The sequence below is a fragment of the Rhinoderma darwinii genome, chromosome 13 (genome assembly GCF_050947455.1).
Source record: "Rhinoderma darwinii isolate aRhiDar2 chromosome 13, aRhiDar2.hap1, whole genome shotgun sequence".
Taxonomy (NCBI): Eukaryota; Metazoa; Chordata; class Amphibia; order Anura; family Rhinodermatidae; genus Rhinoderma; species Rhinoderma darwinii.
In genome coordinates this window covers 46,375,416-46,390,000 of record NC_134699.1, presented here as the reverse complement: position 1 = coordinate 46,390,000, position 14,585 = coordinate 46,375,416, and the positions used below count along the sequence as shown (strand labels likewise).

The window sequence follows — 14,585 nt, the reverse complement described above, 5'->3', positions numbered from 1 at the left end:
ACCTTTCACTAGCCCATACACATGCAGCTGAGTGCACCATGTTATAGGCGCTGCTGCACAGACCCTGGGACACTTTAAACTGCCTGTCTAGCCTCCTCTGTTTTTGAGATATCAGTGCCGTTAATTATTGGTGCCCGATAGGTAAATTACCCCATGTACTGTCAGAGGGGAGTTTCTTTTCATGGAAAGGGGGGCATAATAATCAGTGCAAATAGCTACGGACAGTGTCAGAGCGGCTTGTGCTGTGTGATCTCTCTCACGAGACCATACAGTCTTGTCATCCGTGTCTGACAAGACCTGGAGAGAGGAGGAGAGCGTGCGCATACTGGATGTGAATTCTTTTACTCTTCTGTTCCGTGGTGCGTGCGTATGCTCTCTCTAGCTTTTGTCGGACAGTGATGACAAGACTGTGATCTCACAAGAGAGAGATCACACAGCACAAGCCGCTGTGACCCTGCCCGTAGCTGATTGGACAGTGTCAAAGCACCAAGTATCATGCCCCCCTGCGCTTTCCATGAAAAGAAACGCGTCACTGACAGTAGAGGGGATAATTACAGGGTGTATTCTGAAAATCAAAATATGAAAACAGGCACTTCCTACATTTTATTATAAATATATCGATAGATAAAGCAATATAGATTGATAAATCAATCTTCACACAGCCAATATACAAAGGAGAACATAAAATCTGTCGCAGAATAATCTGGTCTAGATATTGGGGTGGTCTTTTTGAAAGGTTTCAATATTTATATTTTATTTTTCCTTTCCTGAATAGGTATGACGGACATCAGTCATATTACAAGCAGCAACACTGCAGTCATCAGGCTCATCCCTTCGTTCTATGAGAAGCAAAGTGTTAAATGCAGCCTGGGAAGTCGGCGAGCTCTGTCACCAGGGATTTCTCATGACCCAATAGCTTTGCTGACATTTAGGAGAAGACAAGCACATGGCCAGAAGTCTGTGTTTTTCTACTGCTCAGCTGTTCATTGTGCATAACATTAATCCTTTGCTTCAACCCCCACAACCTAGATTCTGCAGGACAGCAGACATCCAGTCTCATCAGAGTGCTAAGCCAACTCAAGTATCTGTGACACAACCATATGCACAAATATCACCAGTCAATAATCCTCCCAGCAGCTACTCCTGCAAAATGTACCAACCCAGACCACGCCAAAGAAAATATTATGTAGTGTGGCGTTTATAGCAAAAACTTTAAAAACTCTCCTTACCATTAGGGTATGTTCACACTGAGTATTTTGCAGGCAAAAAATCCTGCCTGAAAAAAATCAGCTCCGGTTTTTTTTTTTCTAAGTGATTTTGCACCACACGCATTTTTTGGCACAATATTTGCAGCATTTTTTAAGGAATTTCTTCAACAGACAAATAACTGCGAGTATTTTTTGCCGAACGTGTAAAAAAAAAAAAAAATGCGTTTATTTCCATCTCCCATTGATTTCAATTAGGTTTTTGAGGCGAAAAACGCCTCACGATAGGGCATGTCGCTTCTTTTTCCCGCAAGCGTTTTTTTTCCCACGGGAAAAAAACCGCCTCCACCTCCCATTAAAATCAATAGGAGTCAATTTCGGCCGTTTTTTGCAGTGGTTTCCACAGAAAAAAAACTCAGTGAACAGGGCCTTAATGCAGCGTACAGAAAAATCTATAATTATCAATTTACTAAACCAACCTTAACTACAAATCACACAAAGTTATAGAGTGCAAATATTACCATTTAAATCATAATATATAGATATATATATATATATATATATATATTTGTCTATATAATTCTGATTGATTGATATAAACAGTCTTAAAGATATTTTAGTTGCTGTGGGATTCAAGTAACATGCTGGCATGGATTGCGGTGTACGTGCTGCCGAGGCAACACCATGCGATACTTGATACTTCAGGTCTTAGGTTAAGGAGAAGAAAAGAGAAGGGGGAAAGACTTTGGTCACTTTGTCAGGGCACATATAAAAAGATTATACGCAAACTTTTTAAAACTACTTAAAGCAACCAATAGGAATCTAAATAGATTTTTTTGGGGGGCATGCTAGACAATGACAAATCTGATAGAAACCAAACAGGGTCATGAAAACCTATTACAGGACAAAAAAAATAAAACTATTTATTTTTCCCAACTACCTTGTCTAGGAAAGTGGGGCGGTCCATGGAAGACTCTTTGGAGATCGGTGGTGGGCGGCAGCTCAGGGGCTTGGTGACCATAGCATTATAGTCAGCCATTCCCAATCCACGCTTGTCCATTTCCACCTTCTTTTCCAGGAGAGCACCTGCAACGTATGGAATAAATAATTGATTTTTTGTGTCCAGTGTTAATGAAGTTTATGAGTTTTGAATTTTATTGACCGTCTTAAGCTAATGTAGTATGTACAAAGATAGCGACAACCATTCCTAGCTGGAAATGATCATACTTGTTACCAAACTCCTTGACTTTTTATAGGACATCACTACACTAATTATTCATAAATACTCACTCATGGCCTGATCCAAGTTCATGTTGTTACTCTTCAAAGCCTCTTCCGCAGGCTCTTTCTGTGGAGGATAAACTAAATGTCAGCAGTCAATAAGGGTATGTGCACACACACTAATTACGTCCGTAATCGACGGACGTATTTCGGCCGCAAGTCTCGGACCGAACACAGTGCAGGGAGCCGGGCTCCTATCATCATACTTATGTACGATGCTAGGAGTCCCTGCCTCGCTGCAGGACAACTGTCCCGTACTGAAAACATGATTACATTACGGGACAGTTGTCCTGCAGCGAGGCAGGGACTCCTAGCATCGTACATAACTATGATGCTAGGAGCCCGGCTCCCTGCACTGTGTTCGGTCCGGGACTTGCGGCCGAAATACGTCCGTCAATTACGGACGTAATTAGTGTGTGTGCACATACCCTAAACAGCAAACCAATTTCCAATTTCATCAAGGTAACGTTAATAGCAAAGCTTCCCCTTCCCTTAAATTAACTACCATAAAAAAAAAGATAAAGTTCATTACTTAAAACGAAATAAATTTGATTACATTTCATCAAAAGGTGGATTTTCTATGGCAATGTCCAACACTTCACGGTAAGCAACCTCCACCTGTACATTTTTAATTTCTGGTAAAACTCACCGGAAAGCCCATGTCAGTGAGCTGTTTAGTCAATCGGCTCATAATCCAGCCCTCATCAGACTTATTTGGGGTCTTCATGCCCTGTTTTAAAGTGTTAAAAATAAATAAATAAATAAAAAAAAGTCTGGTGAAGAAAAACTACTAAAGTCTATGACTTCTTGCGTGCATACCTTGGAAAGTCCTTTCTTGGGGCCATTACCCCAAGAATTGCAGGAGGTGTTACCGTCTTGGGAAGCAGCATTATTCCACATATCATTCTCCTCATCCTCCCACTGACTGAGGCCAACTTCCTCTCCTCCACTTCCCCAGCCTTCTTGCATAGATTTTGGAGCTAAAATGAAGAAACCAAAAATCGAGCATATGTAATATTGAGTTCCAAAGTTTGTCATAAATATCAATAGCTATTAGCTAGATTTCCATTCAAGAAAAGTGTACAGAGGTGCAGTCAAATGAATGTAGTTAATACAAAAATAAATCCCATAAACGACTACGAGTAGTACACTTAGAATAATCCTCAGGAATTGATTGAAACTAAATTTTCTAAGTCACCTCATACACTCAACATTGAAATTGCAACACCAAGAAGGGCAAGCCGTAAGGTTATGCAAATTGAGGAAGTAGCAGGTGTCGCGAAGATCTGCAAATTTTCAAGCACCTCGCTCCAATCTGTGGCATGTGGGAGCGTTTTTTTTTAGCCACATGAAACCTCAAACATTGGATGAAGTGGTGTGGGATGATTGTGTGATGCCTCCTGTTTGTCGACGTGCAAGTTATCGCCACTTGTCGCAAACGGAGAGGGACAGAATCCTTGAACTGAGAGACTGTGGTTTATCACCCTGGTAGATCGCTAGGCCGAGATCTCAACACTGTACAACGTTGCGCGTCCTGGAGGTTGGTAGAACAAGCAGGACTGACAGCAAGAGATGCGCGGAGGTGAACCTCTGTACAGACGGATCATCTGATTGGAAGAATGGCGTGTAGTGATCCATTCTGCACTGCAAGTGAAATTAGACGTCATATCCCAAGTCTAGGGCGACAACCTGTGTCGACAGACACCATCAGAAGGCGTTTGCACCACATTGGGCTACAGGCCAGACGTCAAGCTACAAGTGTTCCATTGACCACACACCACCGCTCTCAAAGGCTATCATGGAGCACAGCAAGACAGCAGTGGAGGCTGGAATGGAGGTCTATCCTCTTCAGTGATGAGTCCCGCTTTTATCTCAGTCGCAATAACAGCCGGAGATTGGTCTGGAGACCTCGTGGGCAACACACTGGAGAGGAATTCACAAGGGAACATCACACCAGTCCTACTCCTGTAATTATGGTATGTGGTAGCATAATTACGTTGGCCAGATCCCTGTAATTTTCATTTCAGGTACACTAACAGCTCAGTGTTACATTGATTTGGTTGTGGAACCAGTGGTACGGACATTTCTACAAAGTGTCCCTGAAGCCTTTTTTCAAAAGGCCAGGCTGCATGTTGATCGTGCTACTGTGAGCAGCCTGCATGGCCTAAATGTGCTACCATGGCCTGCAACGTCTCCAGACTTCTCACATCAAGCATATCTGGGACGTCATCGGTCAGCAATCGTAAAGGAAGCTGCCAAAAGCCAATCAAGTGCGTTCAGCGTGGCATAACATTCCTCAGACTACCATTGATAACCTCATTGATAGAATGCCATGTAAGTGCGTGTATTTCTGCACGTAGCGTTTATGCTCGACACTGAATAAATCAGGATGTTTGGAATATTTTGTTTCCATGTTTTATAATTAAAATGTCTATTGATCCTGTGATTTCCACAACTTTTCCTTCTTGGTGTTGCAATTTCAATGTTGAGGAGTGTATGTAGTGTGTTTATAAATGGCAAGGTGAATCAGGAAGGCTTCGCCAACATGAAAAAAAAAAAATGCAGAACAAAAAAAACAAGACACACCACACACACACACACACACACACACACACACACACACACACACACACACACACACGTAGAGTACCTTAAATGTCTTGATTTAGTCTACGACTAGACAAAGAATACTGTCGCAATTCAGAACACCATGCAGACAGAACAAGCATGTAGGTACCGTGCCCCTGCACGGTCGACTTGCCAAGTGGTTAGATAGCCATAGAGACCAACTTCAAAAAAAATGTTTTCATTTTTCATAGAAAAATAAAACCAATTTGCGCACCTGGTTTGCACAGCACAGGGGCAGCAGTTTGAGCACTTGTCCTTCCATAAGATCCAGGAGATTCCACCGAGCCATCCACCCAACCTGAACCACTATTAGTAGGCTTGCCCCATGCTGAAGTCCCATTGTCAACTGCAACAGACGGAGAAGGAGGTTCCCCCCAAGAGGCTTCAGTCTTTGAATAGACAGGGGGCATATCTCCCCAGCCTGCAAGTCATACAAAATATTTAATGCTAGGGCAAACACATTTCTTTATGTAATATGAATATGTCTCTACATCATTTTATGGGGCTAAGGTACAATACCAGACAACTCACGACCAGAAGTGGCACTTATTCCAGAAACAAAATCTTGGATCACCTCTTAAGAACGTCTTCCCTATCAAGCATGTATGCCACATCTGCATATGGACACGGAGCTCGTGTACAAATATATTTGGGGTAAGTGCGTCAAAGACATGGAAATCGCGAAAAAGGATCATTTTTAGTGGGTGTAGGAAACCCACATTCTGCATGATGTTGGACACATTATTACGTAAATGTGTGTTAAGTATAATAAATCCATTCTATGCATGAAATATGATGAAAGTACGCCTCTCAATCCTTTTCTAATATGGCCTCACCAGTCCAGAATATGGTTACACCTCGGCCTCACCATTGATCGCAGTGCATTCCAGGACCTCAATTTAATCTTAAAATTTGCTGCAGCCAGGAGAATCACTTCTGTCAAAACTGCTCCCCAGCTGCACCTCACCATTAATGTCCTCCTCACAGTTTGAGTAGCGCTGGACTAGTAGGTGCAATAGGGATTGTTTTTTTAAATGTAATTATTTTAGTCCCCGTCACATAGAACTTAAACCTGATGGGACAGATGTACTTTGAAATTTCATTAAAGTCAACATTTTAGGAGTTTAAATATATGCTGGAGACCAAGTATATACATGATGTAATGTTCTCCTCCTCCCATCTAAAGCTGACAATCTCCTATCAGCTGACAAGCTCCTCCTCCCCGGCACCATGCTGAAATCTCACACATGCTCAGTACAGCAGCATTTAGCTGCTTTCTTTTACTGCAGAGCCAGGGAAACTGCAGCAGAGATTTCAGCATAGTGCGGGGGAGGATGGACACTGATCGGAGCTTGACAGCTCTAGGTAGGAGATTGAAAATTAATTTTAATATCAGGCAGGAAAACATTGAGAATGGATTATAGTCATTCTTACATGGATTTTGTATGCAAGTACACCAGCTTCGTCAGGTCTAAAATATCTATGTAATAAAGGTATGTAGTTTATATTTAAAAAGGATAGGTCAGCAGATTTTAGAATACAGTGATTGCAAACTTGAAGAGGTTAACAGAAGCGAGGCAGGCAAATCAATTCACCAGCATTCTTTTATTGGGATATTTCTTCTTTCTAAACACAAACAATCCACCCCCACACTAAAATGGCTAAAAATGAAGAACAGCAATTTACATTCAGGCAGTTAAGATTCTTTACCAATAAATTCAAGATCTGTAGACTTCCTGGGAACATTTGTGAATCCACAATGAAATACATGGATGATCTGGAAGTTATTGGTTACATTTTTTTTAACTGTACCTGAATGTAAATAGCTATAACTTTATGTTTAGCCATTTTAGTGTGGGGGTGGATTGTTGCAGGGTCTGGCAATATACCTACAAAATTCTGGCTTCTTCTAAAAGACTCTGCTGGGTGAACAGATTTTCCTGCCTGGCTTCGCAGTCTAAATTTAAAATAATTTGGACTACGAAAATGGAAAAAAACATCACATGGTTTTATACTTTTTTTTAATGAAGAACTAGAAAGATACACATCCTTCATACTACCAAGATAAAATTTATAGACCACAAGCAGTAATTGGTTAAGCGTTTTCTTTAGCTTTGTGATCTAATAAGTACTTCAACTGTGCAGGAAAACTAATATTTCTCTTCTTGCATTACTACCATTGTTCAGAGCCAATATGAATTTCATTCGGGTAGTTGCAATTTATCTGGTCTAACATCTTAGCTATAAGAGCAGGTCCATCTGTACATCTATTCTAAAGGTAGTTTTACACAGGCAGATTTTAGTCTTGTAACAAGCAATGACGGTAACAGCCTGTTAATTGGCGCTTATGTGTCCCATTTAAACTGAGAAATGATAGAAATGTGTGGGGACGAACGATCATTAATATGATCAGAAGTTCCCATATATTTTGTATGTGTAGTATGCAGTAAGCTTCTAAGATCCCCCTACTGGTGACTGCAGGCAGCGAGATTTGTATAATTTAAAGGGGTTTCTCGGGCCAATAAAAATTGATGGCCTATCCTCAGGATTCTCTGTACAGGAAGAGATAAAAATAAGTGAACACTACAGGCTTTTGGTTTCCGTACAATATTCGGAAACAAGACCAATGCATGGTCTTAACTCCTTAACGCCGAAGGACAGATATATCCGTCCTCAGCAGCTGCTAGTTCGCGCAGGAGGACGGATATATCCGTACTGTGATGGCGCGGGTACTGACACTGTACCCACGCGATCAGCGGCAGGAGCACGGCTGTTAAACACAGCCTGGCTCCTGCTGCAACTGCCGGAATCGAAGCGCGCTCCAATTCCGGTAGTTTAACCCATTAAAAGCCGCTGTCAATAGCGACAGCGACATCTAATGTGTTTGACAGAGGGAGGGAGCTCCCTCTGTCACCCCCGCAAAGAAATCGCGGGTCGCCGTCCGGTTTCCATGACAGCCGGGGGCCTAACAAAGACCCCCAGGTCTGTCTTCAGCAAATGCCTGTTCGGTGATGCCGGAGGCATGACCTAATAGATTGCCTGTCAGTTTTACACTGACAGGCAATAATGCTTTGGTATACTAAGTATACCAAAGCATTATATATGCGATCAGCAGATCGCATAGTGAAGTCCCCTGGTGGGACTTTAAAAAAAATGTCAGTTAAATAAAGTTTGTGAAAAAAAAATAAAAAAATTAGTCAAAATCAAATAAAACTGGTTTTATTTAGTAAAAGTGTCAAAACAAATAACACATGCACATATATGGTATCCCCGCGATCGTAACAACTTGACCAATAAAATGGATACATTAATTAAACCGCCGGATGAACGGCGTCCAAAAAAACAACGGCAAAATTCTCTCTTTTCTCCCATACCCCCATAAAAAATAAAATACAAGTTAATGTATAAGTCCTACGTACCCCAAAATAGTACTAATGAAAACTACACATTGGCCCGCAAAAATCAAGCCCACATTCGGCTACATCGACAGAAAAATAAAATAATTACGGCTCTTGGAATGCGGCGATGCAAAAACAAGTAATTTTTTTCTAAAAGGGTTTTTATTGTGCAAGCGTAGGAAAACATATAAAACCTTTAGATATTTGGTATCCCCGTAATCGTGCCGACCCATAGAATAAAGGTAACATGTTATTTACTCTGCATAGTAAACGGCGTAAATTTATAACGTGAAAATTAATGCTGGAATACCTGCTTATTTTCAATTCTCTCCTAAAATAAAGTTAATAAAAGTTAATCAATATATTTTAAGCATCTAAAAATGGTACAATTACAAAATACAACTCGTCCCGCAAAAAACAAGCCCTTATACGGTGATGTCGAAGGAATAAAAAAAAAAAGTTACGACTCTTGGAATGCGACCGTGAAAAAACCAAGAAATAATCCTGTCATTGACGTGCAAAATGGCCCGGTCATTAAGGGGTTAAAGAGACTCTGTAATCAGTTTATCAATTCCCTATCTCCTAACTAATCTAAATAGGTGCTTTGTGCTGATAACTGCAGTGTGATTTGTTTTAAAAAACATTATTTGCAAAGTTCTGAGCATTTTTTCTGAATATGTAAATGAGCCTTTATTAGACAACTGGGAGGTAACAGCAGCGATTCTCCTGGGGTGGAGCCTCCTCACAGCCTCTGACACTGTCCAATCAGCATGAAGCTGCTTCACACACAGTATGAGACAGTCTAGAGGGAAGGGGGATCAATTCAAACAGTTATATCTCGGGCTGTGGCCCAACTAGAACAGCGGTTCTGATGGCATATGAAAGATGAGATTCTAATCTTACATATGGATCGCAGCTGTGACAAAACCAGAGTTATCGCCAGTTGAATACACAGTCAGGAATGGAAGCTGTATACTGTAAGATCAGGCGGTGTTGCTGGGCTGGGAAGAAGAGAACTGTATCACTGATTGTACAGCGTCATACATGAAATATTACACCACCCAGAGTGAAAAGAAAGTCACCTCCTATTTGGCTATTAGAGCCACATTTACATATTTAGAAAAATGCTCAAAATTTTGCAAACAATAAATGGTTTTTAAACAAATCACACTGCAGTTATCAGCATCATAGCGCCTATTATATTAGTTAGGAGATAGGGAATTGATAAACTGGTGACAGTCTCACCAGTATGACTTAGTAAAATTTAGCCTGGACATACTGTGTTATCCTTATTTGCAGTAAGACTAACTCATTATGCAGTAACTGTTCCTATCAGAAGGATAGGATGCCGAGACAAAGTTTAGAACACAATTCCTATTTTTTGACAGCTTGGGAAGGACACTTAAGCCAGCTAAGAGGTAGCATCTTAACCCCTTAGTGACCACTAATACGTGTTTTAACGTGATTCACTACTGGGCTTTAGGCTAGGCTGACGCCTTTTCACGTCAGCCTAGTCTAAGTCCTGCACGGGTCTCCCGTGCAGGCAGGAGCCGGGGCTCTGCTGTCGGATGACAGCTGAGCTCCTGCTCCAACGCCCGCGATCGAAGTTTACTTCGATCGCGGCCGTTTAACCCGTTAAATGCCGCAGTCAATAGCGACCGCGGCATTTAACTTTGTTTACAGAGGGAGTGCGCTCCCTCTGTCACCCATCGGCGGCCCGCGAATGAAATCGCGGGTCTCCGATGGGGTGTCATGGCAGCCGGGGGACTGATAAAAGCCCCCAGGTCTGCCCTGGACATATGCCTGTTAGGACGCGCCGGAGGCACGTCCTAACAGATTGCCTGTCAGATTTACACTGACAGGCAATAATGCTCTGGTATACGAAGTATACCAGAGCATTATAGCAGCGATCGGATGATCGCACAGTAAAGTCCCCTAGTGGGACTAATAGAATCAGTCATCAAAGTGAAATAAAGATTATTAATAAAAAGTACAGTAAAAAAATAAATAAAACCATTTTTTTCCATAAAAAGTGGTTTTATTTAGTAAAAGTGTAAAAAATAAAAAAAAGTACACATATGTGGTATCGCCGCGACCGTAATGACTCCATTAATAAAGTTAATATGTAATTTAAACCGCAAAGTGAACACCGTAAAAAAAAAACGCCAAAAACTATGGCGAAATTGCAATTTTTTTCCATTGCCCCCCAAAAAAGTCATAATAAAAATGAATCAATAAGTCCCATGTACCCCAAAACAGTACCATTCAAAACTACGTCTTGTCCCGCAGAAAACAAGCCCAAAAAATCACTACATTGATGGAAAAATAAAAAAATTACGGCTCTTGGAAAGCGACGATGCAAAAACAAATAATTTTAGTTCAAAAGTGTTTTTATTGTGCAAAAGTCGTAAAACATAAAAAAACCTCCACATGTGGTATCGCCGTAATCGTACCGACCCATAGAATAAAGGTCACATGTTATTTACGTCGCATAGTGAACGGCGTCAATTTAAAAACGCATAGAACAATGGCGGAATTTCAGGTTTTTTTTATAATCCCCCCCAAAAAGGTTAATAAAAGTTAATATAAAAATTATATGTACCCAAAAATGGTGCCATTAAAAAGCACAACTAATCCCGCAAAAAACAAGTCCTCATACAGCTATGTAGACGAAAAAATAAAAACGTTATAGCTCTTTGAATGCGACTATAGAAAAACGAATAAAATAGCTTGGTCATTAAGGCCTAAAATGGGCTGATCACTAAGGGGTTAATAAGCAGATCTACCTTTCTCTAATCCTGCCAGTGCTTTCAGAAGAGAACAGACAGCAGGTGTCTGTCACTATGGAGGTGACATTGATACGCTGCCATCATCACATTACCGACCTAGGTCTTAAATCATTCCGTTCAAAACGGGCACTCTCCTGTGAATGGCTACATGCCGTTGTGTAGGATATTTAAAGAAACTGTATGTCTCCTTAAAGGGAATAAAAGTCTAGTAAACCTAAAACTATGTAGTACAAAATGTTCACGTGACAGTGTGTGTAAATAATTTCTTTATTTAGGTAGATAAATAAGTTTCAAGACTGAATGGGAAAATACTGCAGGCCAAAATAGATTTGCTTTACACGGACATTAAAGATTCAGATTCTCTTCGTAGAATTCAATGAAGTCTAAAAATACAGATCTGTATTTTCTTCAATGGAGTGGTTTAACAGATGTGTATTTTTAGGCCGCATGAACTTTTATGAGAATATAGATGTATAAGGACCCACATTCTCCCTATAGAATTAAATGCACCTCATTGACACCTATCGTGAACAATACAGATCTGCAGTTTCTCTAGTAGCTGCCAACATATGTGATATATATATATATATATTCACACACACAGTTGTGTCACATTATTATGACCACCAGCTAATATCCAGAGTAATTGCCGTGTGCAGCACGGACGGCAGCTAAACGAGCAGGGAGTGACATGATAAGGTGCTGGTAGGTTGTCTCCGGTATCTGGAACCATGCTGACTGCAGTGCATCCCACATTTGCTGGGGGGTGAGTGGGGGAGGACCCATAGAGCGAACAAGACGATCGAGGTGGTACCACAGATGCCCAATTGGGTTCAAGTCTGGTGAATTAGGGGGCCAGGGAAGTACTTGGAAATCTTAGTCGTGCTCTTCTGATCACTTTCGAATATTTCTAGCCGTGTGACATGTCGCATTGTCTTGCTGGAAGATTCCATTTGCCCCAGGGAAGACAATCAGCATGTACGGGTGGACGTGATCTGCAACCATGGACTCATAATCAAATCGGTTGAGCCTTCCACATGGAGGAGTGGCCCAGAGAATGCCATGAAAAAATTCCCCAGACCATAACGCTGCCGCCACCAGCTTGTGTTCTTCCAGAAGGCAAATCTTTGCCAATCATCGGTGGTCCAATTCCGATACTGCCGTGCAAATTGAAGCCTACATCTTTGTTAGCATAGGACCAGTGACCATCCGTCTGCTTCAGAGCCATATACGCAGTAGGGTTCGCTGAGCTGTTTTAGACACACGTCTGTTAGCCTCCTGGTTGATTTTCACAATGAGCTGCTCCACTGTAGCATGTCGTTCGGCCCTCGCGCACCTTCGTAGCCGAAGTTCACCTCTCACATCAATGGCATGTGCTGCTTCAGGTCCACGTCGGTTATTGCCAATGGTGCCATTTGTCACGATACACTTTCACCAGATCAGCATGCGAACAGTTCACAGACTTTGCTGTTTGAGAAATACCGCCACCCTTGGCCCAAATGCCAATAATCATTCCTTTTTTGCAACTCTGATAAATCGCCCTTTATCCATGGCAACGAGTGATATATGTTCAGACAGCCTATCACACACCTTATATACCCACCAAGCCAGGACACCACTTGCTTCATGGTCTACGCGCTGCCGACGTCGAAAGCAGGAGTGAATACATATTTTTTTTGCAGAAATTTATTTTTAATCTATTTGTTTTGTAACACAAAGTTTTACCAGAGAAACACTACTCAATACTGCCCAGATTCTGCAGTTTTTAGAAATATCCCACATGTGGCCCTAGTGCGCTAATGGAGCACAGGCGTCAGAAGCAAAGAGCACCTAGAGGATCTTGGGGCCTCCTTTTTATTAGAATATATTTTAGGCACCATGTCAGGTTTGAAGGGCTCTTGCGGTGCCAAAACAGTGGAAATCCCCCAAAAGTGACCCCATTTTGGAAACTACACGCCTTGAGGAAATTATCTTTTGGTATAGTGAGCATTTTAACCCCGAAGGTTTTTTGTAGAAATTATTGAAAGTAGGCTGTGAAAATGTAGGTTTAGCTATTTTTTTTAAAATTTCCACAAGGACTAAAAGGAGAAAAAGCACCGCAAAATAAAGCAATTTCTCCCGAGTAAAATACCCCACATGTGGTCATAAACGGCTGTTTGGACACACGGCAGGGATCACAAAGGAAAGAGTGCTATTTGGCTTTTGGAACACAAATTTAGCAGGAATGTTTTGCGGAGGCCATGTCACATTTGCAAAGCTCCTGAGGGACCAAAACAGTGAACGCCAAAAAAGGGACTCCATTTAGGAAACTTCACCCCTTGAAGAATCCATCTAGGGGGTGTAGTGAGCATTTTGACCCCACAGAGGTTTCATAGATTTTATTAGAATTGGGCAGTGAAAAAAAAATAAAATCCTTTTTCTTCAATTTTTATTTTCTCAACAAATAAAAGGAAAAAAAAAAAAGGACCCAACACTTGTAAAGCAATTTCTCCCGAGTATGGCAATACCACATTTATGTGGTCATAAACTGCTGTTTGGGCACACGGCAGGGCTCAGAATGGAAGGAGCGCCATTTGCTTTTGGAGTACAGATTTTGCTGCATTTGCAAAGTCCCTGTGGGACCAAAACAGGGGATCCCCCCCAAAAGTGACCCCATTTTGGAAACAACACCCCTCAAGGTATTCACCTAGGGGTGTAGTGAGCATGTTAATCCCGCAGGTGTTTGGCATAAATTAGTGTGCAATCTATGTTGCAGAGTGAAAATGGGATTTTTTTCCCATAAAATGTGGTGCCCAGCCTGTGCCACCATAACAAGACAGTTCTATAATTATTATGCTGTGTTTCCCAGTTTTAGAAACACCCTACATGGGGCACTAATCTTTTGCCTGGACATTTGTCAGGGATCAGGAGTGATAGAGTACCATGTAAAATTGAGGCCTAATTTGGTGACTTACAAAATATTGGTTCACAATTGCAGAGGCTCTGATGTGACATAATAAAAGAAACCCCTGACAAGTGACCCCATTTTTTTTTAAACTGCACCCCTCAAGGCATTTATTAAGGGGTGTAGTGAGCATTTCACCCCACAGGTCTTTCCCATAAATGATTGCGCTGCGGAAGGTGCAAGGTAAAAATTTAAATTTTTCCCTAGATATGCCAATTCAGTGGCAAATATGTTGTGCCCAGCTTGTGCCACTGGAGACACACCCACAAAATTGTTGAATGGGTTCTCCCGGGTATGCCATATATGTGGAAGAAAACTGCTGTTTGGGCACACTGTAGTG

General features: G+C 41.5%; 1 protein-coding gene across 9 annotated transcripts in view; it reads right to left on the bottom strand.

Moving 5' to 3' along the window:
- TNRC6C (trinucleotide repeat containing adaptor 6C) overlaps positions 1–14,585 on the bottom strand; it is a 189,240-nt gene that overhangs the window by 23,275 nt on the left and 151,380 nt on the right. For 8 of the 9 annotated variants that reach the window (XM_075845650.1, XM_075845657.1, XM_075845649.1 and 5 more), the window contains 5 exons: positions 5,329–5,535; positions 3,306–3,466; positions 3,136–3,216; positions 2,496–2,553; positions 2,146–2,291 (listed from right to left, as the gene is read on the bottom strand). In XM_075845650.1, the coding sequence (XP_075701765.1) occupies positions 2,146–2,291; positions 2,496–2,553; positions 3,136–3,216; positions 3,306–3,466; positions 5,329–5,535 (653 nt within the window). The remainder of the gene's footprint in view (positions 1–2,145; positions 2,292–2,495; positions 2,554–3,135; positions 3,217–3,305; positions 3,467–5,328; positions 5,536–14,585) is intronic. The other variant, XM_075845655.1, reaches the window with a different exon arrangement.